Source organism: Aquarana catesbeiana, linkage group LG09 (assembly GCF_042186555.1).
Source record: "Aquarana catesbeiana isolate 2022-GZ linkage group LG09, ASM4218655v1, whole genome shotgun sequence".
Lineage (NCBI taxonomy): Eukaryota > Metazoa > Chordata > Amphibia > Anura > Ranidae > Aquarana > Aquarana catesbeiana.
Window position 1 is genome coordinate 289,687,868 of NC_133332.1, and position 25,127 is coordinate 289,712,994.

Genomic DNA, 25,127 nt, shown 5'->3' on the forward strand with positions numbered 1-25,127 from the left:
TAGTAGTAAGGTTGAATAAAGACACCAGTCCATCCAGTTCAACCTGAGTACACGCTCACATCGGTCCCTACCCTCAAGGAGCCCACAATCCAAGGTCCTCACATTCATATACTAGGGCCAATTTTTGAACAGAAGCCAATTAACCTACCAGAATGTCTTCGGAGTGTGGGAGGAAAGCGGAGTACCCCGGGGAAACCCACGCAGGCACAGGGAGAACAGACAAACTCCAGGCAGGTAGTGTCGTGGTTGGGATTTGAACCAGCGACCCTTTTTGCTGTTAAATGCATCAAAAACGCATTGGACCCTAGTATAGTGAGAAAAAAAAAACAGGAAAAAAAGCACCTGGAATGCATCCGGAAACGCATCAAAAACGCACCAGAACGCATCAAAAACACACATACAGAAACGCATTCGGAATGGATCTGGAGTGCGTTTTGTGGTGTGAACTGGCCTTAAATAAGGTCATGTGCGTTCCAGTGCATTTTGGATGCTTTTTACAGCGTTCCAGTACAGTCTACGCAAGAAAAATGCAGCATGTTCTACTTTTTTTTTCTGGAACGCACTGGAACTGCAAGCACTGGTGTTAACTATGCCATTGAAAACCATATAACCTACTTTCCATGCGTTTTTGATGCAGGAAAAAACGCACTTGACTGCATGTGGTGTGAACTGGCCCTAAGCGTTTCATACAAGAACCTCTCTACAGATATTTGAAGGAAACAGAAAAGTCCTGGATAGCCGCACTCCATCAAAAAAGCATCTTTATTGGGTATATAAAATCCAAAAATGCAGACAGGTAGCAGAAGTAGACACAAAGGGGATCAAATCGCTAACGCGTTTTCACATCCAAAGATGCTTACTCATAGCTCCTGTCTGCGTTTTTGGATTTTATATACCCAATAAAGATGCTTTTTTCATGGAGTGCGGCTATCCAGGACTTTTCTATTTCCATTATCTTGTGCACAGCCAGCACCCAACTCTGTTTAGTAGGACGGCAGCACCCTGAAAATACGGAGTCTTATAGACCGGCATTCCTCATTAGTTACAGATATTTTAACCTATACTTGTCTCTGCAAATGCCCATTCAACAGTAATAGCACCCTCTAGTGGCAGTAACACAAACTGCATTTTCGCATTTGAGCCAATATAGTTTTCCACTTCAAAAACATAAAAAGATTAATGCCAGTGATGGTTACTTTTTTGCAAACACAATATGATTCATACCAGTGATGGTTGCTATGTGTGTACTGTATAAAAGCAAACACAAGCACACGAGAAAACTGTTCTGCTTTCCTCCTGCTCAGCACAATCTCTCTTACCTGGTCCTTGCCATTCGTGTGTCTGTTGAGATATTTCAGGAACTGAAGGGTGCTGCACTTTTGTACTATTATCAGATCAGCAGTGCCATCTGCCAGGTGTGCAGTTGGTGAAAGGCCATCCTGGCTCTTGGGACAGGCGCTGGACATGGCGGTAATGTTGAGTGCTGCAAAGGATCCAGTAACGGATTTCCACTTTTCTGATTTTGAACCATTATCTGTCAGGAATAAGGAGAGGATCATTTTAGAAAGACATAAACACATTTTTTCTATTACCAATTACTCCAATATAACTTTAGAAATGGTAATTGTGCTTAAGTAGTACCCTGGAAATCTACTTTTTGGTCTGGAATTCTTCCTGAAAAGTAGCACTACACTTTCTGGTGTGTGACTGTGCCTAGGCACTCCTGTGCTACAGCCTCCTAGTTGTATATCTGCAGTGAGGGATCTAAAGCAATCTGATTATATTGTAACATGTAGGTGAGCTTAAGAGGGCTCTTTTCTATGGACCACCAATTTAAAGGAGCCTTTCCACTGACCACCCTTCTCCAATGTCCACCAATCTAAGTGGGTAAATTCTTGGATGTGTACTGAAGAGTGCCTGTATCTGAACCTCACTCAGATACGAGGCATGCGTGCACCAATATACAAGCCAGGAACTTCCACCAGTATCCTCATTTGCACGAAGACGCACACAACTTGGCATGCCAATGCGTACGTGTCCAATTCCAGAACTGGCACCAACAGTAACAGTGACAGGAGATTACTGGATCATAGTCAGCTTGCCTGTGTTGACTCTGACTGCTGTTACCTCTTATCCTACTAACCCTCCGTGTATGACCTCTGCTCATATCTTGACCTTGACCACACCTCTTCAGTTTCTCCCTACAAGTCTGTTTTTGCACCACCTTCATCCACTACGGGTGTCATAGTGTTCCCGCTGACATCCTCACCTGCCTGCCTAAGAAATTCCTAGTTGGGCACCTCCTAGAGCAGCCACCAGCAGATCAGTTTATGGGCATGCTTCTTTGAGCCTTGCACTCCCTGCCATCACCTGCAGGGGTGCATGGACCATAGCAGCAAGGGAAGCCCTCTCATCACTTTGGCGTCCATTTAGGAACATGACAGCCTGGTACAAAAGTTTATTTCACATAAAAGTCTTTTTGAAACACAGCCAGTGTGGTTCAGTCAATGGAAAAATATCCTGTCACTTTTGTTCCTAACAGCAAGTAAAGAAAATTCTTTCTAAACAATAAGACAGCAGTAAATACTGGGCTTTGAGGCTACATTCACATGACCACACAGCAGACGCATGTGTTCTATCGAATACTGCCTCCCGTTGGGTAATGCCTCAGACAGTCGGCGCATGCGCAGTACGCAATGTTACTCCAGCTCATACGTTGATCAGCTGGCGTGATGTCAACATTGCACATGCGCATGCTGCCCACCGATTTGTACAGAGTACAAATCTGACAGCCATCGCCTACAGCTACTCGCACACAGTGTGTACAGGCAACGTTTACAACTCCTCCCAAGAATTTACTAATCTACTGAAATTTGCTGACGGTTGAGTACACTGCCTGTACACATTATGTGTGAACAGCTGCAGCTGTCGTCAGCAGTTGTCAGATTTGTACTCTGCACAAATCAATAACCAGCACCACCACCGTCATCTGAGTGGTTGCATGTGGATAGAGTCTCCAATCGACCCTGGAGTGTGTGTCCAGGATTGGCATTTCTGTAGTTTCAGCTTGCATACAAACTGGTCATAGCTAAGCGTTTTTAGTTACCTCTGAATGCAGCAAACTATCTATACCCTATTGCCATATGAATGCAGACTAATTAGAAAAAAGTGGGTGTGTCCTTCATTGCAACCAATTAGAGTCCAGCTGTATTTTTTCAGAATAAGAAAATGATAACTGAGATCGGATATACTATGCACTATAGTTTCTCCTTTTGTTTCTCTATAAGCTGCCCCATCTGATTATAACAAAAACTGAATGACGTCTTACTTTTAAATTTTGCTGACAGTCTTTCTGATGACTCAGAGCAGACAAGACACCTGTAAAGAGAAAAGCACACAGAGGATAAAAAAATGAACAATTAATGTTATTGCCTGTAAATTCATTGACATAATTTCCTGCTACAGGAAACACGGGTGGAGTTATACTCCTATGAGGCAACAGATTTTGATGGACCACTGTGCCTCAACTTTTTTTTTTTTAATTGTGTTTTTTATTGAATATTGAATATAGAGCATGGTATAGTACCGAAACTAAAAAAATGCAAACAAAAGCACATCTGGTACATTGAAATAAAAAAAAAACAATTGTAGATCTAGTAACATCAAACAGATCTAGTACACAATGTGTAACAATATTAAAGGGAATACAAAGGGGTGTAATCAGAGGGCTATAACCTAGAAGTAATTGAAAACTGAAGATGAGGGACTGTAATGTTGGGTTGATACGTGGGTAATAGGTTGGGTTCAGGGGTGTGATGCCGTACTCAGATTTGCCCCACAAATCCCAAACTCTATCAAATCTGTCCACTGCATCATCTACCTGGGCTGTCATGTGTTCCATTCTACGTATATCGGCAATAACCTGTAGAAAATGATCCTGAAATGGGGGAGGGGGGTTTGGGTGGGGGACAACCAGCAAATTGGGATAACTCGCTTGGCGGCCAGCAAGATATAGGAGGCTAATTTTTTGGAAGCTTTCCCCAGTTCAGAAAAGGGGAGACCCAGAAGGAGATATAACAGATCCAGCAGGAGAGAGTGCTCAAATATACACTGAAGCGGAGACATCACCATGGACCAAAAAGGCACAATTAATTCACATTGCCAGAAGATGTGGTAGTGGGTGCCTCTAGATTTACCACATCTCCAACAAAGAGGAGGGAGGGGTCATAATGATGCAGTAGTTCTGGAGTCCTGTACCAGAAGAGTAGTATTTTAAGTGCTGTCTCTCTCTGCGTCATGCACCTGGATACTTTGGAAGTTGAAGTCCATATCTTAGCCCATTGATGGAGGGAAATTGGTGTTTGGGTGATATGGGCCCATTTTCGCATATAAGTGTGTAAGTCCTCAGAGAGTGGAGAGGACTCCTGCAGTAACTGGTATATGGTAGATATTAGCCACATTTGATGGGGGCCTTGGGAACAAAGGAGCTCAAAGACCATTAGTTTAGGTAGAGTATGGGTCAGAGAGAGAGTTGATAGGTAATGACTCACTTGAAGATATGAGTAAAACACATTTTTGGGTATCCAGTGCTTAGACTGGAGGTCCACAAAGGTCCGGAGCTTTCAGGTAATTGGATGAGCAAATTGGCGGAGCTGAAACAGACCCGCTTGAGCACAGGAAAGCATTCAAATGTGGGATAGGCTGTCTGGGATTAAAGGGTTGTAGAGAACATTGGGGGGGGGGCATGACGAACAGAGAGAGAACCTTGTAGCGCAAGTACGCCAAATCTTTAATGAGAACAGCATAGGACCCAGGCATAGACTTTGAAGTTTAGGATCCTGGTGCAGTGGAGGCGACCAGATTAGGGAGCAGGGATGAGTAGGGAACAGAGAACCCATCTCAATCTCTAACCACCTATTTGGCAGCGAAAGGCTAGACCAGGATATCACTGCAAGAAGATGTGAGGCCAGGTAATATTTGTGAATGTCTGGGGCCCCCAGACCCTCTCGGTTTCTGAGAGAGAAGATCACTGAGCTCGCTACTCTGTGTGCCTTATTCCCCCATATGAATCTTAGGAACCATTGTTTGATCAGTTTCAGTTGAGACATGGGTATGGGAACTGGCAGGGTCTCAAAAAAGTATAGTAGTTTAGGCATGACAGACATTTTCAACACATTGATTCTGCCTAACAATGATATTGGAAGTAAATTCCAGCGAGTTAACATGGCATTGATGTCCTTAAACAGTGGTGTGTAGTTGGTTGAGTACAGGGAGGAGTAGGTAGGGGTAATTTGTACGCCTAAATATTTAAGAGATGTGGTGTGCCAGTGGTATGGATATGAGCTTTTCAGGGGTGTTAGATCTTCCGGGGGGATATGTAAAGGCAAGACAAGATCGGTGAAAATGTTCTATAGTAGGAATAGGGGAGACTGTCTGAGCCAGGGGATTTGTGTAGCGGTAGGTGTTTAATAGTATTAGCTAATTCTTCTCCAGTAATGGGGGCGTTTAAGATGTGTAGGTCCAGTTTTGATCAGTTTTAGTAGTTTTATGTCTGACAGAAAAGTCTCGAACGTCTCCTGATCAAATGGGGGATGGAGTTCTGGGGTCAAGCAATTGTAAAGTTTAGCGTAAAACTCACCAAAGACCCGAGTCATGGTTTGTGGGCAGTGGGTGGGGGTCCCATCAAGTTGTTTTAGGTGATCCGGAAAGGAATGGAAGGGCCTATGTTTGAGTCTGGAAACTAACATTCTATGTGGCTTGTTGGAGAACTCATAGAACTTTTGCTTAGCCCATAGGAGGGATTTGTCTATAGCTGACATCTCCAGGGACTTTAGCCTGTTTCGTAGCGAGGTTACTGTCCGCAGTCGAGCCACAGTGGGAGAGTGAACTAGGGAGCGCTCAGCTGTTTGCAGTTCAGCCAGTAAGGACGATTTCAGGAGGGCGGTATCTTTCTTTCTACGGGAGCTGACCAAAATACATTGCCCCCTAAAATACGCCTTGTGAGCTTCTCATAGAGTGTATGGACTGGAGATAGTGCCTACATTGAGCTGGAAGTTCTGTCAGAGCGTGGGAGAGTAGTTTTGGGGTAATTTAGCAGTGATTCATTAAGTCTCCAGTGACATTTCTTAGGGTACGCAGTGGTGAGGGAAAGGTCTAGAGTCAGGGGGTCTTGGTCCGACCAGGTGATGTGGCCTTATGCAGCTGACACTATGTTGGGTAGGAGAGGGGCCGTCACAAAGAAGTGGTCAAGTCTAGAGAACATTTTGTGGGGGAAATCGAATGAAAACTGTTTGCTAGTAGGATGTTTAATCCTCCAGGTGTCAAACAGGTGGTGGGCATGTGTCAGTTTGCGAAAAGATGTGGCTAAGGATTGCACTGGCAGGGGTAGTTTAGCGTGAAATAGGGATCTCCTATCTCATGTAGGTGAGAGTATGGCATTGAAGTCTCGCGGTCTGGCACCTGCAGGAGGTTTGAGAGCCAGAGACCTGTGGACCCGATCAAGGCGCCAGTCTATGTCCACTATGTCAGGAGCAAGATGGTTGAACAGCCTAATAAGTACGGTCTGATGTTATTGTCAGCCACATGCTCTGAGACCCCGCGGATCCTGAGATGTTGGCGCCTCTCCCTATTTTCCAGGTCTTCTTGCTGAAGTTGTAGCAGGGACATGGAGTTTTTAAGAAAGGCATTTTCCTTTTCCAGGGCCTAAACATACTGTAATGTCTCATCAAACTTGGTTTCTAAAGTGGCTGTGCGCTCACCAAGCTGGTCGATCTCCTCTCTCAGTTCCCTAGAAATCTTCCCCACCTCTTGGACTTTTCCCCTTGTGAGCTGCTGTGCTAGAGCCTGTAGTTTGACATCGAGCAGTTCAGGGGTTAAAATGGACTGAGACGGTGAAGGGATATGTGGAGGAAGTTGTTGTCTGCCATCAGGATGCTAACGTACTCCTCTGGGTCTCCTTGTGTAATTGAGACGGGGGATTGAGGCCTAGTCAAGTAGCGGTCCATTGTGACTACAGGCCACAGCGCTTGCGGGCTCCCCGATCTTTACCATGGGGTGCTAGGAGGCTCTAGGGGTCTATATGTCTTACCTCCGTGGGAATGTATGCTGATGTAGCTGTGCAGGGGTCACGGAAAGCAGAGCGGGTCTGGCGCTCATGGATCACACGTCGACCATCTTGAAGAGCCGCGCATGCACCCCCATGCCTTAACTTTACTTTCTATGATTTCCTGTTGTCAGGACTATGGATAGAGCTGTGCTGCTATGAGCCAACAGGCTCAAATTAGCTGCTGTAGCTTTAAATTCAGGGCTGTCCAACTGTCAGCTTACAGCAACTTATTTTGCAGCCAGAGAGGCCCCCTGATTGCAGCTCACGCCACCATTCTTGTTGGTAAATCCCACCTGTAAAAATGACAGCCAGGTCTTGCTCTATTTTTACAGCAGCAGCAGCTGGCACTACGCATAATTCCCTGTTTTTGGAAACATAGATGGAGTTGGGCTTGTGAATGCTTGGCCACTGCAGTCTATAACTTATTTCCCATAATTCCTACTTTTGGAATCTTGGATGGAACTAGGCTTCCATAAGAATGTGGCTGGCCCCTTTAAAGTGATTTATTCATGTTCCTATTCACAGATAAAAGTGAAAAGCATTGTGTTACCCTGTCCTGCAGCGAGTATTGTCTCTTGGGCTGGAATCGTCACTGGCCTCCAGGAATTCTACTGTTCCACGGTAAGATCGGTTACTGAGTACCATCTTTATACCTAAGAGAAAAAAGTATGTATGGGTGTGTTTGCAGGTGCAGTAGTGAGGTTATTCCTCTCCTTTCCTGTAAGCATGTTCACAGTGGTAATCTGACAATAATGTACAAAGCAAAAGAGCTTTGAATGGACCATAGTGTTGTATCACCCTCTCAAGTGCTGCTGTGCAGGGGTTACAGAAGGCTGCTATCTAGACATATTACAATACTAATAATGGTTCTAGTTGTAAGTGTAGGGAACCTCACATATGCTATTTTGCTCCTAATCCAATTTACTGTGTTTGCAGCGTAGGTTTAATCAGCCTCAGCATACATTTACTTTTTTTTCTAGGCTCTGCAGATCTTGACCAAACTCAGTGGGTTGGCAGGGCCTCCAGGAATGTTTTCTACCTTCTCAGCTTCTGTCTGGATAGGATGTGTGTTTGGAATGCCACTCCGCTTGGGCCTTGCCTAAGCTGGAGAGCCATGGGCCAGAGGCCTGTGGACTTCAGCTACCTGCTGGAATGGATCTCTTGAGTTCACTGAACTGGATCTTCTTGCTGAAGAATGTCACAGAGATGTTGCGAAGAAGCTACCATCTGGACATTGTAAGAAAGATTAATTGTCCACCATATAGAGTGGGAGGTAGCCATAGGGTGGCACTATGAATACAAAAAAATGTCACTGCCCCCACATATAACTGGTCTTCACAGCAAGGAGCACTGGAAGGGCAAACGCATGTAAAATAAAACCAAAGAATTTCCAAGCTCAACTTACCAACCAGCCTGCGACCAACCAAATTAACCTGCCTAACAGTATGCGTTAAAAACAGGGGTTTAATTGCACACATTTGCAAATACATGCATAAGCTGCAGGCCACGGCAAGGCACCCTGTATCCTGCAGACCCTAACTCTAACTTTGAAGAGTCTCCACAGTGGGAGCACATGTATTCTAATGGATAGATGAAGGGCAGATGACTGGAGGGAGCCCAACCCTCCTTAAAGGCGCAGGAGCGAAAGAACCAGAGAGAGAAAGAACCACTGCAACTTAAGAAAGATTGTGACTGCTCCTACTGGGTCATGGATCTATCTGGCTGCTCTCACAGGACCAGGAATTACCTAGAGGCTGTGCTCAAAGGGTTTCACAGCTACTACTACTACTACTACCACTACTTTCAGAATACTAGTACTATTGTTGTACTACTTTCAGGCATCCTGCACCCCTAAACCCTCTCTCCTAAAATTCAGTTCAGCAATGAAAGTTGAAAACAAAAACTAAAGTGATTGTTGCCCAACCTATATAAACCCCAAGTCTCACCTGCTAGGTCATATCTCATAGGTCCCATCAAGCGCATACTCTCACTCTCCCTCAGAACATCCCCAAAGAAACCATAGCCGGTCAGAGACACAGAATATCTCATGAGTTGTCCATCATGGTAGGAAGCACAGACATCCATAGGCTGTGTGTCTCCTGTGAATAAACACAATGTTCATGTCTATAAGGCTATTTGAATTTTAAAAAAAATGTCTGTTTATAGTTCAAAGTAAATGCAGTGTAAGTTACTCAGTTTGAATATTACTGTTACTATTGGCACTGCCTTAGCCTCATTCACACTGGCTTTTTTGTCCAATGAGCAGATTCGTGCAGCAAGAATCAGCGATTAATATGGCTAAAATCACAGGTATGCCTCTATTCGCATGTATCCACATAGGTAGTCAGGTGACCAAGCCCTGGCAGACAAATGATGTCCTAGACCAGTCATCTGTCACCAGCTGCAGGTAACCATTGTATGCCATTGTTCTGTGTAAGCGGCCACAGCTGTCTGGAACCACCTGTGATTCCAGCCGCAAGAATCTGCTCACTGGACAGAAAATCCATTTGAATGAGGCCTATAAGTGTATGTATAGCCAAAACTTTTTTCTTTTTGTTCTGGATAAAGTGGGGAAGGATTGGAACTCATGTCAAGCTTTTATAGCTGTCTGTATCCCTGCTGGGTAAATTCTCCCTCTCTATTAGTCCTGGTAACCATTTTCACTTGTTCGATCAGCTGCTTGCAGCCAATCGGCTGTAACACTAATCAGTGTATTTCGACAGCGGAGAATCCCTGCTGTCAGAATCCAATGTCCCCGAAGTGGGGATTCCTGCATCCACTCCTGAATCTAGGATGGAAAAGAACCTGGGGGTCCTAGTAGATGATAAGCTCAGCAATGGCATGCAATGCCAAGCTGCTGCTAACAAAGTAAACAGAATATTGGCATGCATTAAAAAAGGGATCAACTCCAGAGATAAAACGATAATTCTCCCTCTCTACAAGACTCTGGTCTGGTCACACCTAGAGTATGCTGTCCAGTTCTGGGCACCAGTCCTCAGGAAGGATGTACTGGAAATGGAGCGACTACAAAGAAGGGCAACAAAACTAATAAAGGGTCTGGAGGATATTAGTTATGAGGAAAGGTTGCGAGCACTGAACTTATCCTCTCTGGAGGCGCTTGAGAGGGATATGATTTCCATTTACAAATACCGTACTGGTGACCCCACAATAGGGATAACATTTTTTTGTGGAAGGGAGTTGAATAAGACACATGGCCGCTCACTAAAATTAGAAGAAAAGAGGTTTAACCTTAAACTGTGTAAATGGTTCTTTACTGTAAGAGCAACAAGGATGTGGAATTCCCTTCCACAGGCGGTGGTCTCAGCGGGGAGCATTGATAGTTTCAAAAAACTATTAGATAAACACCTGAATGACCGCAACATTCAGGGATATACAGTGTAATACTGACATATAATCACACACATAGGTTGGACTTGATGGATTTGTGTCTTTTTTCAACCTCATCTACTATGTAACTACTATGTAACTATGTAACTACACATTGATTGTGTGGATGCAGAAATCAGTTTTTGTTTTTTTTTTGTTTTGTTCAGCTAAACTGACAGTGTTTACCCAGCTATAGACAGAAAGAGATGGAAAAAATCAGGTTTCACCAGAACAAGAGGTGAGAGTAAATATTCCTATCGGGATATTTGTTCTGGTGATAACTAAGGGGGGAATTCCCCTCACCTTCTTGAGGTTTCTAATAACTTTCTGCTATGTCCCAGGACAGGAAGTGAGGGAAAATCTCCCCAATGGGACACAGACATCAAAAAAATAAACTGATGGGTTTAACCCTTCCCTGCTCTATCCAAGACAAACAAATGGCTATACATATACAGTACTTTAATAAATAGGCCCTATTACAAACATTTAGTTACCTATAATAATGTGCAAGGCTGATGTCACTGGGTCATTGATCCCCATTGTAGCAAAACACACACAATCTGTAGAACCTGCAAGAGATAAAATAGAGAATCAGAATATATGTTATGTGTACCTAAAGTAAAGCCATCGTTATTTAACATAAATTCTCTTTTTGATTTAGTAATAATAAACCTCTGTATGATAAGTGCACAGGTCTGCTCTCATTGCAGATACATGAATGATGTGTCTTGCTATGCTTTAGCCATGTTTGCACCACTGTATACCTGCCATAAAGAAGACAGGCACCCAAGCATGAAGTGTCATGTGATATGTCACAAATGAGTCCCATTTACGCTAAGCCCTTACTAACATGCTGTAGGTGTGGTATTGCTTGCGCAAACATCTGTATCAACTTATCACATATCAGGAGAGAGAGAATGGAAACGCATTGCTCCCAACTGTCCCTGATTTCGAGGAACTGTCCTTGATTTCGAGGAACTGTCCCTGATTTCGAGGAACTGTCCCTGATTTCGAGGAACTGTCCCTGATTTCGAGGAACTGTCCTTGATTTGGAACAATGTCCCTCTGTCCCTCTTTCCTCCTCCTTTGTCCCTCATTTTGGTCTGATCTATATAGTTGTATATAAAATGCACAATTTCACTTTCAAAAAGTGTTTTCCAGTGCTAAACCTTTCATCTGATTTCAAAATTTCTGTATTTGTAAATTGCAAAAGCCAGTATAAAGGAAAAAATAGTGGTAAAAAAGAAGCACTTGTGGGTTTAAAATGTTTTTTATGGCACTTATATAAGACTATGCCAGCCCCTCTATTAGAGGCTGGCATAGCACAGTGTTTAAGTTGATTTTAAAAACGAGTGTTCTAAATACCAAATTTCAGCTGTCTTCAGGTCAGTCACATCGGCCATCCATCAGAGCTGTAAAGCGGCTGCGAGTCACGTGACCGGCCTGAAAACAGCTGAAATTTGTTTTTTATAACACTCATTTTGAAAAACAACTTACACAGCCTTACACAGCTATGCCAGCCTCAAATAGCGGGGCTGGCAGTGACAAATTTAATTTTTAATTTTTTATTTTTTTTTACAATAATAGAGGTGGGGGCGGGGCCGGGCTGGAGACAGACAGAGAGGGAGATGACAGGCAGGAAGGAGGGGGGTGAGAGGGGGGAGAGGAGATCAGAGCAGGCCAACGTATGACGGAGGGATACAGTTTAGAGGGGGGTAGATTACACAGCACAAGCACTGTGCTGTGTAATCTGCTTTAAGGGACCAGGATCTATATATTTTTTTGGGGGGGTTAACAAACGCTTTAACTAATATTTTTTTTTTTTGTATAATTCTCCTTTAACCACTTGCCGACCGCTGCATGCCGATATATGTCGGCACAATGGCAGTACCTGAACCTCCCCTTTAAGAGCCGGGATAGCAGGCGCGCTCACACCGCCAAATACGGTGTGACCGTGCCCGCGGTCTCTTGGCGATTGTGTCACGGAGCCTCAGAAAGGGGAAGTGCCTATGTAAACAAGGCATTTCCCCGTTCTGGCTTGTGTCATGACAGAGATCATTGCTCCCTGTCATTGGGAGCAGTGATTGCTGCAATGTGACTTGAAGCCCATCCCCCCCACAGTTAGAATCCCTAGGACACTCTTAACCCCTTGATCGCCCCCTAGTGGTAATCCCTTCACTGCCAGTGTCATTTACACAGTAATCATTTTTATAGCACTGATCGCTGGATAAATGACAATGGTCCCAAAATAGTGTCAAAAGTGTCTGATGTGTCCGCCATAATGTCGCAGTCCTGATAAAAATCGCAGATCACCGCCATTACTAATAAAAAAAGAATTAAAATAAAAATGCCATAAAACTATCCCCTATTTTGTAGATGCTATAACTTTTGCGCAAACCAATCAATATACGCTTATTGCGATTTTTTTTTTTTTTTTTTTTTTACCAAAAATATGTAGAAGAATACATATCGGCCTAAACTGAGGAAAAAAATTGTTTTTGTTATATATTTTTGGGGGATATTTATTATAGCAAAAAGTAAAAAATAATGTGTTTTTTTGTTTATAGCGCAAAAAATAAAACCCGCACAGGTGATTAAGTACCACCAAAAGAAAGCTCTATTTGTGGGAAAAAAAGGACGTCAATTTTGTTTGGGTGCAACGTCGCACAACCGAGCAATTGTCAGTTAAAGCGATGCAGTGCTGAATCTCAAAAAGTTCTCTGGTCAGGAAGGGGGTAAAATCTTCCGGGGCTGAAGCGGTTAAGGGGGCATGGCAGGGGGTGTGTCCTATACCTACATACTTTTACTAATAGGTGTCCCTCATTCCCATCTCAAAAAGTTGGGAGGTATGCCCCCAAAGGAGGAACAAATGAAACTTCAGAATTGACTCTGATTTTGGCTGGAGGTGAACTGATCCATGTATGGAGCAAATCTGCAGTAACTGTCAAATCATTCTTTTTTCATATTCTTCTGAATGTGTGTGTACCGAGTCAAACTATCTACTAAAAATCATGCAATTCTGAATACCTTCACTACCCATATATAATCAGTAATTTAACATTGGTCTGTGTGATGCCGATTGCAGAAGGAATGTCAGTCTATATCTATCAATCAGCATGGCTCCTGATCATGTGATCACCATGTTAGCTATACCATGGAGATTACATAGCTCTGTTCATAAACAAAGCTATGTGAGTGACAGCGTGAACTTCGCCTCTTTTTTAGATGGACTCGATGTACACGTTGAAAGAATTATTTTTCATAAAGACAACAGTACTAAAAATAAGCTCCCCAATCAGCAAACAAAAGTTCTGCACAGCTTTGTCCCCCAAGACTCTGCTACTCCTCTACTGGGCACAGGCACATTACCTCTTGTTGGAGCAGAGAAGGTGAACGCAGACTGTCAATTGCAAGCTGAGTATTTAAGACACCTCTACCCTTTTTAAAACAATTGTTTGTCACTGCTCTATGCATACATTAGCAGCCAAGGGAGTGGAGAGAGATAAAGTCTTAGCTGACTTTTAACAAAAGTCAAAATTTGCATATTCGTATCAGCACTGTCTAATCTACTCAGGCTGCACATTTCACAAAGAGGAAGAGTAGGTTTGGAACGACTGATGGAGTAGTTAATGAAAATACCACAATGTTTATGTGCAACAGAAAGCTGCTTTTTAAAACTGACGCCAATGGAACTGTTCTAATCGGTGCGACTCAAGTCGTTCCGCCTTAGAAAAAAGTTCCTGCACTACTTTTTTTGTGATTTTAATACGGATTGCATTGACTTCTGTTAAAGAAATCGTATGCAAGCCACGACGAGGTCGTGCAGGGACGTCGGATTCAAAGTTGTGCGAAAGTCACGTGACTTTGAAGTCGCAGCAGTGTGAACTCAGGCTAAAACTCACAGCAGCTGAGCCTGAAGATCAAAGCCAACAGTGGAATAATACAAGTAGGAATTTTAGCAATCCCCCAGACAGTCTACCAAGAATTAAAGTAGAACTATAGGCAGAACTTTTTTTTTTCCATTTTGTATAAAGTAAGGAATGGTTATAATCCCTCCCAGTTTTTTTTTTTTGCCATCTGTGTCCCATTGCAGAGGTTTTACCTTCACTTCCTGTTCCACAGCCAAGCAGGAAGTGCGAGGAAATCTCGACAAATGAAGGGAATTCCCTGGGGACCCCAGGTCACCAGAGGTAGTGCCCCAATTGGAAGATTTCCCCTCTATTACTTTTCTGGGGACAACCCAAAATTTGCGATTTTATTTTACTTTCACTTTCAATGATAATGGTAAACAGGACAAATAAAGAGGGTGAACCTCCTTAACAGGGACAAAGAGCAATAAAAACTGACAAGTGTTCTAATCCCTCTCCATTGTATCCAAAACTAAAAAAAAAAAAGTTTTGCCTTTAGTTATACTTTAAGCCCTCATGCACACAGGCTGTTAAAAAAACGTTATGAAAACGCCAGTATCTTTGCAGTGATTTTTTTTAACTTTTTTCAGCTTTTTTCAGTGTTTTTGCAATAGCGTTTTTTAGCGGTTTTTAGCGTTTTTGAGCGTTTTTCCGCGTTAGCGTTTTTGAGCGTTTTTTTTTTTTTTTCAAATTTTTTTTTTTTTTTCAATGGATCAAAAACGCTAAAATACGTTGGTGAATGACGTTTTTGAGCGTTTTTGAGCGTTAGAGCATTTTTACAGCTGAAAAACGTCTTTCAGAACCCACTGGTCCTGGGTTTTTTTTACAGCTTAAAAACGCCTATGCCACTTGCAGCTCAAAAACGCCTAGGTGGGCATGAAGCCATAGACTAACATAGATATAACGTCCGTGTGCATGAGGACTTAGAGATAACTAAGCTGGACCCAGTATATGGCAATGTTTTATTTTCCAGGAGTCCCGAATCGTATTCACAAATGATAGGAAAATGAAAACACTGAATATTCTTTAATATCACTGATGTTTAACTTTTGACATATTGTCCCTTCCTTCAGAGGGACTATTCCTACCTGCAGGTATGATTCCAATGCGCAGAGTACACGGTGTCAGTTTTGCGCCCTCCTTTTCCTCGCAAATGCCACTGTCAGTCTGCGTACGTCTCACCAGACCATGAAGCAATTCACTAAACATCCCATCGCCACCAACACACACAAGCCTGCAAACACAAAGCATGAAAACTCACTACTAGTACCATCCACATGTATACTAAATTATGTCCCCATATTTGGCCATATCCAAAGGCCTTTGAAACTGCTGCAAGTATGTGAAGCCACCTCTAGGTAAAGGCACCTAGTACTTTTAGAAGTTTTTTTACAATAGTTTTAACAGTAAAGCCTGGTACACACTGCAGATTTTTACACCCAGCAGGTTGCACAAAAAAAAACCTGTCAGCTCCGGTTGGAGACTCTGTACTAATGTTCCGACATTAGCACAGTGATGTCTCCCGCTGAGCTGTTGTGTTCTGACAGGAGGACGCCCCCCCCAATCCCCCAAAACACTCCAATCAGCGCTCTCTTCCATTGGCTGAGAGCCAATGGTGGCCCGTCCATTAGAGGTTCCCGGGGGCCACCTCCTCTTTCCTCGCCACCCCCTATATGCAGTGGATAGATTCTTGCATGGCATTAATCTATCCATGGCCGCCGCGGCCACCCCTTATTCATGTGTCCGGCCCCTTTCAGGGCATCAGGCACATTAATTACAGCAGCCAGGGTTTTTTTTTTTTTTTTTTAAGCACCCGATTAGAGACAGAGGCTCTAATAGGCTTCAAAATAGGGTGGTTTCCCAGTCGCAGAGGATGTGACCAGAGCCCACCTAGGTGTCTTTTAATATTCGCTGTTGCAACACTGATCCTCCTCTGGCCAATTGGGAAGCAAGTATGAAACCTGTTTCCCGATTGGCCAAAACGTCAGGCAATCCTATTGGATGCCTAGCGCCGGGAGGAGCAGAGAGGAGACGCACAGCAGAAGCTGCTCCAGGAGAGGACACTGGAGCAGCTCTCTCCGAACCCGCCACGCTTAAGGACAGGGCTGGAAGATGGCCGCATCAGCTCCGACCGTTGCTCTCACCACCTGCATCCAGGGAAAGGACAGCGGGTGGTGGGGGATTGCTGGGGGGGTGTTAGTTCTGCGCGGCGGGGGGTAGGGGCAGTTTTGCTAGTTCAGCTCCACCGGTGGCCCGGGGACAGAACAGGGATTTTTGTGTTTACACACACAAATCCCCGTGCTGTCTCTCGTGCCAGCGATCGCGGGTGGCCGGCGGGGAACGCGCTTCGGGTCCCCAGCTGTGTGGCGGGCAGGCGTGCGCCCCCCCCCCACGGCTCTTAAAGGGAACAACGTACCCATACGTTGTTTTGCCCAGCGGAGCCATTCTGCCAACGTATATCGGCGTTAGCAGGTCGGCAAGCGTTTAATATCCACTGAAGACCCTAAACTGCATAGGCTATTTTATAGAAACTGTGAACTTAGCCTTTATGCAATGCTGTTCAATACAAGAAAACGTGGTAATGCAACACAAGGGGTGAATAGACCTTAAAAGTAGAACTATAGGCAAAAGTATTTTTTTCATTTTGGATAGATTAGGGGAGGGTTATAACCTCTGTCATTTTTTTTGCCATCTGTGCCTCATTGGGGAGGTTTCCCTTCACTTCCTGTCTGATAGCCAAAACAGGAAGTGAGAGGAAATTCCCAATATAAAGGGGATCTCTTGTGGCCCTCCTGCTCACAAGAAATAGTGTCCCCACTGGGAGATTTCCCCTCTATTACTGTTGGGATTTTCTCTTACTTTCCCTTTTAATCATAATGGTAACCAGAACATAGTTAGAGGTTGAATCTCCCTCCCGGGGGCAGAAGTAGCGATAAAAACCTGACAGGGGTTCTAATCCCTCTCCACTCTATCCAAAACTAAAAAAAAGTTTTGCCTTTAGTTATACTTTAGGTATGAGCATAAGCATAGCAAGTGCACCTTTTACTGTTCCATCCAGCAGGTTGGCAGGACAAAATCAACTTAACCTCACATATAATACCTAAAATGTATTATGTATATATTTGTCTTCATGTAAGTACACATAGCATAGTCAGTCAAATTTAGATGTACGGTATTTTTACCAAATTGGGGGAGCCTTCAAGGGGTTGTAAAGGCAGTAGGTTTTTTATCTTAATGCATTCTATGCATTAAAATAAAAAGCCTTCTGTGTGCAGCAGCCCCCCTCAGCTCCTCTAATACTTACCTGAGGTCCCTCTCTGTCCAGCGATGTCCACGAGTGTCTCACACAACGAGATTCTCCTTCCTGATTGGCTGAGAGACAGCAGTGTCACCACTGGCTTCTGCTGCTGTCAATCAAAGTCAGTTAGCCAATTAGGGGAGAGAGGGGCGGGCCGGGTCGGGGCTCCATGTCTGAATGGACACAGGGAGCTGTGACTCAGCTTGGGTGACCACATAGTAAGCTGCCTGCCGTGGGGGCACTCGACAGGAGGGAGAGGCCAGGAGCACCGAAGAGTGACCCGAGAAGAGGAGGATCTTGGCTGCTCTGTGCAAATCCACTACACTGCAGGTAAGTATGTTTGTTACTTTTAAAAGAAAAAAAACAAGACTTTACAATCACTTACAATCACAAAAAAACTGCAAAAAATAAACTGCTTCTTCTGTACCATCCATGTTAGAAGCCTCATATCACACAAGCCAGAGACAAAGTATCTCCTCAGGGGCGGATCCTGGATCTCAGATCTCGCCAATCAGGAGACAGAGGGTGACATCATGGGATTTCACTTGCAAAAATTACACAAGACTGATCCATTTTAGAGTTACGTTTGCCTTTAATTTGGTGAATATTATTTACCCATCATACGTCCGGAGATCAGAGTCCAATATATGATCCCTGGCATGGTTAGCTCTGGTAGTCTCTGAAAGAAAAACAGATAGGAAAGTCATTTATGACTCATTTAGCTCTAAATTAGCTTTATTAGATTTATTAGAATTTCAGAAAAAGAAGGGACAACATCTTATGTAAAAGAAACCTTTTATGATGCCCTTATTTCTTTGTCAAAATGAGGTTTGAACTTTTAAACCTGTGTGTGTTCTCAGTGTCATTTCTATACAGATTTTAATTAGGAAAAATAAAGTTCAGCTACTATGGTATATCAGTCAATATTCCAATGTTTACCTATGGTGATTTCTTATGTGATTCTCACATTTGCTTAAAAATGCTTGAATTTCTATATAACTTTTATATATTATATTAATATATATTATTATATACAAGTATATTGGTAGAAAAGCTGCTGGAGGGGGCCTGTATCTGACTCAGTCAATTCTCTTTGCAGCTACAGTGGTACCTTGGATTACGAGCATAATTTGTTCCAGAAGAATGCTTGTAATCCAAAGCACTCGTATATCAAAGCAAGTTTCCCCATAGGAGTCAGAGGAAACTCAGATAATGTGACTGCTATTGTATGCAGTACCACATGTGGCCAGAGGTGGGGGGCGCTGGAGACACTCGAAAACACTCGTAGACCGCTTGAATGCACTCGGAGACCACTCGGATGCACTCGGAGAGGCTCAAAGACAGTCGAGAACGGAGTGTTACCGAGTGTTTCCGAGTGCATCCGAGCAGCTCCAAGTGTCACCGGCGCCCCCGCACCTCCGGCCAAATGCGGTACTGCACACCCCATTGGCTTGAATCCTGCTCGTCTTGCACGCCAACGCTCGCAAACTGAGTCAGGATTTAAAAAAAAAAATAATAGCTCGTATTGCGAAATGCTCGTAAACCGCGTTACTCGCAATCCAAGGTACTAAAATACAATTTCAACAGCGCAGGGAGTGCTTTTTTTGTAAAAGCTAAACTAGAAGCAGGTTACAATCTATAAATTAATGGAGTTATATATTTATTATTAAACCTAATAAATGTGTAGTACTTGAATTTGACTTGGTATCAGTCTGTTGCAATCTCCCTTACAGCCGAGCTCACACTGGGAAAGGGAGGGGCAGGACTGGGAGCAGATGTGCTGACAAGGAACACAATGATAGGAGGAGAGGGAGCAGAGGGATGATCTCATCCGTCTGCTGCACTTTCACTGCCCAAAACAGCAGGCCAGGGTGGAGAAAAGACATCACTATATCCCTTCTACAGTCTATATAGGTAACAGGGAAGTGCTGTCATCTGCATGGTTGTGCAGCCTTCTAGGGCTATGTAAATCTCAGTACTGGATGGAAAGAAATACAAATCCTCATCATGATAACTTTATTTTAATCAGGCTATTTTTTTTAAGAACATGTAAAACAAGAGCTGAAGCTTACCAATCACATCAGTCTCAATCCCAGCCAGCTGGAAGAGATGGATTATTTCAGTGTAATAAATGCTCGGTGCTTTGCCACGCCCTCCATAGGGGTTAATGAATACAAGCAGTTTCCTTGGCCTTGTGTTACCTGCTGTAGAAACAGATAATTAGTGCAAAGAGTATTTAAACATATTACAGTGGCATTACACAGTCAACAACCTCTGCAAGCAAAAATGAATGTTCTTCTTAGCCAATTTTTAGGTGGCAAGTATCCCAAAATGCAGGCCGCTTGCGATAATTGGAATAGAATCCAGCAGGCTGGTTGTACCCAAGTTGATCGATCAATCAAACAAGCTTTTGTACCTGCCCATCAATAGTTTGAATCTCGGCCGGTTCCTGCTAGACTCAAACCATGTATGGCTGGCTTACAACGGAATCGCAGACAGAAAAGCACAATTCTGCCAGCGATTCTGGAGCGTGCTAAGATCACAGAAAAACGCACCAAATGTGCTTGGGTGCCATTCATTTTTAATGGCGTGCCAAACATTGTCAAAAAAGGGCGTTTTGACGCATTTTTGTTGTGCAATAAATTGCACATAGAGCACACCAACATTGCCTCCAAAGAAAGGTACAAGAGGTCATTTGGCGCGTTTCTGAAGCGGAGGGCAGCCCATTCATTTGAGCAAAAAAAAAGTACAAAAAAAATCCTCATCAAAAGCTCGACACTCCCACAACACTAGATGTGAATGGGGCCAAAGGCAAACGATGTTCTATATCTGTATTTTTTTACTGTTTATATAAAATACCTAATTTCCAAATTAAAATATTAACACAGAATATAATGATACATCCATGACACAATGGGGGAGATTTACTACACAGAATCTGCTACAGCTGTGCATCGTAACCAATCTAAGTTTGAGCCCACGTTCACACTGAGGGCAGGTTTGAAATTGTGCGAGTTCTCACATGATTTCAAAACGGCATTTCCGTCCGACTTCAGGGGCAAATTGACAGACATCTATGCAGGTTCATGTATTGATGTCTTTTGAAATCGTCCCCCAAGTCAGCAAAAGTAGTGCAGAAACCACTTTTGGGAATCGGTGCCGCGCCGCAAAGTCGGCATCACACCGATTCGGACCATGCCATTGCCGGCAATAAGCTCCGATTTGGCATGCGATATTGTATGTCAAATTGACTGGCTACTATGCACAGCTCCACCAGATTCTGTGTGCTTCAGTTTGAGTAAATCTCCCCCAATGAGATCCTCAAGACACAGGCATCACAGAACACTATGGGTTTTCGAAACTGAGAATGCAGTAGTAGTTGTCTCCTTTCAGACACTTGGGGGGCATTTGCTAAAACTAGAGAGTGCAAAATCTGGTGCAGCTCTGGCCAGAAACCAATCAGCTTCCAGTTTTTACTGTGAAAGCCTAATTGAACAAGCTGAAGTTGGAAGCTGATTGGCTGCCATGCACAGCTGCACCAAATTCTGAATGCTCCAGTTTTAGAAAATCTAACTCTTGGTCTCTGGAATTTGACAAATCTGATACCTGTAAGGAAGGGGGGAGCCACTGGTCTGAAATCAACTGTATGTGTAAATTTCTGTGTGAGCTATTGAGCTCTGTTTTCAACAGAGGAGCAAAGCAGAGTCTAAAAAAAACATGAGAGCTCCACTTCTTGGTTTGATATGAAAATACAAGTAGGCAAATACAAATGTAGAATTAAATCAAAACAATCTTATATCTGATATTATTCATTAATAATTTTTGTTTTTATATTTGTACTGTTTTAATATATATTATGGTAGAGAGTACAAAGAAAAAAATTAACATTTATAATTTAGGATAAAAAAAACAAACATCCAAGACAAAATGTATAGAGTGAATACCATTTCTGTAAAACCTTGGCTTTAGTCTGAAATCAGACGTAATTAGATTCCAAACTATGCTGGAAAATGAGTTGGAAAATTAAAATTATAATCTGGTCATAACAGAGAACAACAGTTTCTATTTTAGACATTAAAGGTGAATGAGGAGCAATGTGTTTACAATACAGGTAAATGCGAAATAATGACTCAGGGACATGAGCGATGCATAAGACTCAATGAATAAAAAAATAGTGAGATCCTTCCTAATGAGCAAACGTGTCTCCTAATAAAGGAGTTCACAGCATTTAAGCCATTTTTCCATACATAAGCTGCCCAAGAAATTAGTCTGTAAGTAGATGAGTAAGTTTTATAGGTGAGCCATTGTCACACCTACAACAAAGTGCGATTTTCTCCCCATCATGAATCAGCTGGATTAGGCTGCAGAAGAAAACGGTAGGCCAAAGTGTAAAGCTGACCACAGATGGCTCAAATCTGAGTCCTGTCAAATCAGTGAAAATTCAAGTCTTAAGGCTGGATTCACACTACTGCGAATTGGATGCTGACAATTCGCATGTATGAAGATTGTGACCAACTCTATGGAGCCGGTTCACACATCTCCGGAGCAGCTCCGGTGCGAATTGCACAGCAGTCGTGTGCGTCTTCTGTCCGTTTCAGGTCCGAACTCAGCCAAAAATTCGGACTGAAATCGGACCTGAAACAGTGAATAGGGACGCCCCAGACCCCTGTTGTGAGCCGCTCCGAGTGGCAGTGTGAACCCAGCCTTAGTGGCCTTGCAAGCATATTCTGGCCCATCAAAAGTCCATTTTTAAAAAACCAACTGAGCCTGGTGGAAAAAATTGGCCGAACAGTGATTGAATCCTATGCAGTGAAGATTCCTTCATCCACGCTGTTGGCATGGAAGTAAGAATCAATTGATTTCTCTTATTTATGCCACATACCGAATAGCTGGAATTTGAGATGTTTCTTGCCAGTTGTAAATGACCGTTTACTATCAAAGAGCACAAGAACCTCTTTTTTTTCTATACTTTATGCAGGCCTAAAAAATGTTTGGCCGGAGTTCGCTTTCAACTCACTACTAAAACTTGTCTTTATCCAGCATAGTGTAAAATGACTATAGAAGCATCTTAAGGTAAAAAGAACTGGAAAGAATTGTTGGGTAGAGTTTTTTAGCTGCTTGAAAAAATAGTGAATTACTCATAGTGCTTTAAAGCAGAACTAAAGTCCCCAGAATACTCACCTCCACTCCAGTAATGAGACCGTTGGACCTCTTGCTGGCCACTGACATCTTCTCCCCCTGCTTCTTCCGGATGTCAGACTTTTGGCCTCTTGATTGGCCATAGTGCACAAGTGCCTGGGGGTCACCCGCCCTTGCACGCTGGCATTGTAATGCAAATGTATGTTGAGCTGCGCATGTGCAAAGACATTGCAAGCAGGTAGGTTGCACTTTTCTTTTGCAATAAAAAGCTTATTGCTCACAATTTTTGATAGTAAAGCTTTAATTCCACTTTAACATTAAAGAACAAATTCAGTTTTATGTGCCCATGACCTGGCTAATTGAGAACCTTCACAGACAGCCCTCTAAAACCTAACATAAGTTTGAAAATTAACCATTAGCACACAGAGCCAGATTAAACCCTTTAAATATATTACTATAATGCAGTCAGGCTGCATTATAAATATAATAAATATCATTTTTTTTATTGCTGCCAGCACATAGGAGAGTCTGACGTCAGCTCATACACACAAGCTCTCCTGTGATCTCATAGTTCACTTCTGAACAGAGATGTTGATCAAACCAGTTTTCAGGAGGGCTGTTGCGTGCGTATGAGAGGGCTAGTCTGACTCTCCTAGACCTGCCGACAAAGGGATTTTAACCTTTGCTGCAAGGCAAATTCATTACTGTAAACACAGACTGACAGCATTACAGTAACATTACAAACATTCAGTTAGGTCAGAAGTCTGTATTTACCCATTTGTTATTTTGGGTATAGCAGTTGAGGTGTGGACTGGACACACACGCGCTGGGGTTAATTTACTAAAGGCAAAAAGACTGTACTCTTTGCAAAGTGCACTTGCACACTGCAAGAGCAGTTGCTCCAGAGCTTAGTAAATGAGCAGAAATTATGCTGACTTCCATCATCCAATCACATGCCAGCAAAAATGCTGTTTTTTTTTTTTTTTTCATTTTCCTTGCACGTGATTGGGTATTCTTTGCAAAGTGAAGCTTTACCTCATTTACTAAGCTCTGGAGCAACTACACTTTTCAAAGTGCACAGTCTAACCTAATAAACAGAATTTTCAAAAAAGGATACAACTGGGCTTTAGTTGTTAATGATTCATTTTCAAAATTTGGTTTAGGTATTAGAGGGTTGTTTGTGAAACTTAGCCCTCAATCTAAACATCAAATTTAAGCCCCTTAATCTAGTTAATTTCATAAACTAATTTTTAATCTGGTCTATTGGGTCAAGCTTACGTTTTGTAGTTTAGGCTTTAGTGCAGATTAGTGGTGACAATTAGTCACCATTTGTTTTAGTGCAGAAATATTGTACCACCTCCTAAACTGTGTGTTTGAAAAGAGTTTAGGTCTACTTTTTTTCTTTTCAAGGTCCCGTCCAATGAATCTCAAGTATACTAGTTTAAAAAAAAGTGTGTCTTCATAGGTAGATACCAGCTGTTACATAGTTACATAGTAGGTAAGGTTGAAAAAAGACACAAGTCCATCAAGTCCAACCTATGTGTGTGATTATATGTCAGTATTACACTGTTGATGTTCTAATGTAGCCCTGAGGATTATAACCATCATCCTAAAGTGGAAGTTCACCCTAGAAGTCATCTATAACAATTAAAACAGCCATATAACACGTGTACCTTGATATATGCAAGACACCATGCTCTGGTTGGTCAACAATCAGCACTGGAAGTTGACAGCCATTTATGGTTTTGCTCAGCCTCCCATGCCATCTAATTTCAAACCTCAACTGGGAAACCCTTCCTCTATGCCCTATAGACAGATTGAAGGATTCTGAGCAAAACTATTGAGTTGCATGGTGTCTCACATAAATGAGCAGTAGGTTTCAGTGCTGTTTGCTGGACAACCAGAGCATGGACAGATGTCAAACATGGTGCTATGCATTTATTGCTGTTTATTGATCATAGAGGAATTCTAGAGTGAACTTCCACTTTAATCCCTTGCCACCAACTTTAAGTGGGTGGTAATGTCAGAAAGCAGAGGTGGTTTTCCAATGATGCGATCCCTGTGATTGAGAGCCCGTTCCGTTGGCTCCTCTACCAAAATAATGACTGAGGGCTGTCCATGGCAAATCTGTCAGTGTACCAGGTGCACAGTGAATGTGCTCTCAGCACAGAACCTCGGAGCCGCATGGACGCATATGTGTAGTGGCAGGGCATTAAGGCCCACCCGCCCCACCGCTACGTATATGTGTTACGATGCCGGTACGTGGTTAACTACTGAAAAAAGCACTACT

At 43.0% G+C, this 25,127-nt stretch overlaps 1 protein-coding gene across 2 annotated transcripts in view; it reads right to left on the reverse strand.

Moving 5' to 3' along the window:
• The window catches only part of LOC141108616 (ceramide kinase-like), a 68,897-nt gene that overhangs the window by 10,638 nt on the left and 33,132 nt on the right, over positions 1-25,127 (reverse strand). Inside the window, exons 4-11 of one of the 2 annotated variants that reach the window (XM_073600388.1) lie at positions 19,771-19,899; positions 18,314-18,377; positions 15,489-15,634; positions 10,987-11,061; positions 9,052-9,204; positions 7,656-7,758; positions 3,329-3,378; positions 1,320-1,534 (exon numbers count right to left, since the gene is read on the reverse strand). In XM_073600388.1, the coding sequence (XP_073456489.1) occupies positions 1,320-1,534; positions 3,329-3,378; positions 7,656-7,758; positions 9,052-9,204; positions 10,987-11,061; positions 15,489-15,634; positions 18,314-18,377; positions 19,771-19,899 (935 nt within the window). Of the gene's footprint in view, positions 1-1,319; positions 1,535-3,328; positions 3,379-7,655; positions 7,759-9,051; positions 9,205-10,986; positions 11,062-15,488; positions 15,635-18,313; positions 18,378-19,770; positions 19,903-25,127 lie in introns of both variants that reach the window. The other variant, XM_073600387.1, reaches the window with a different exon arrangement.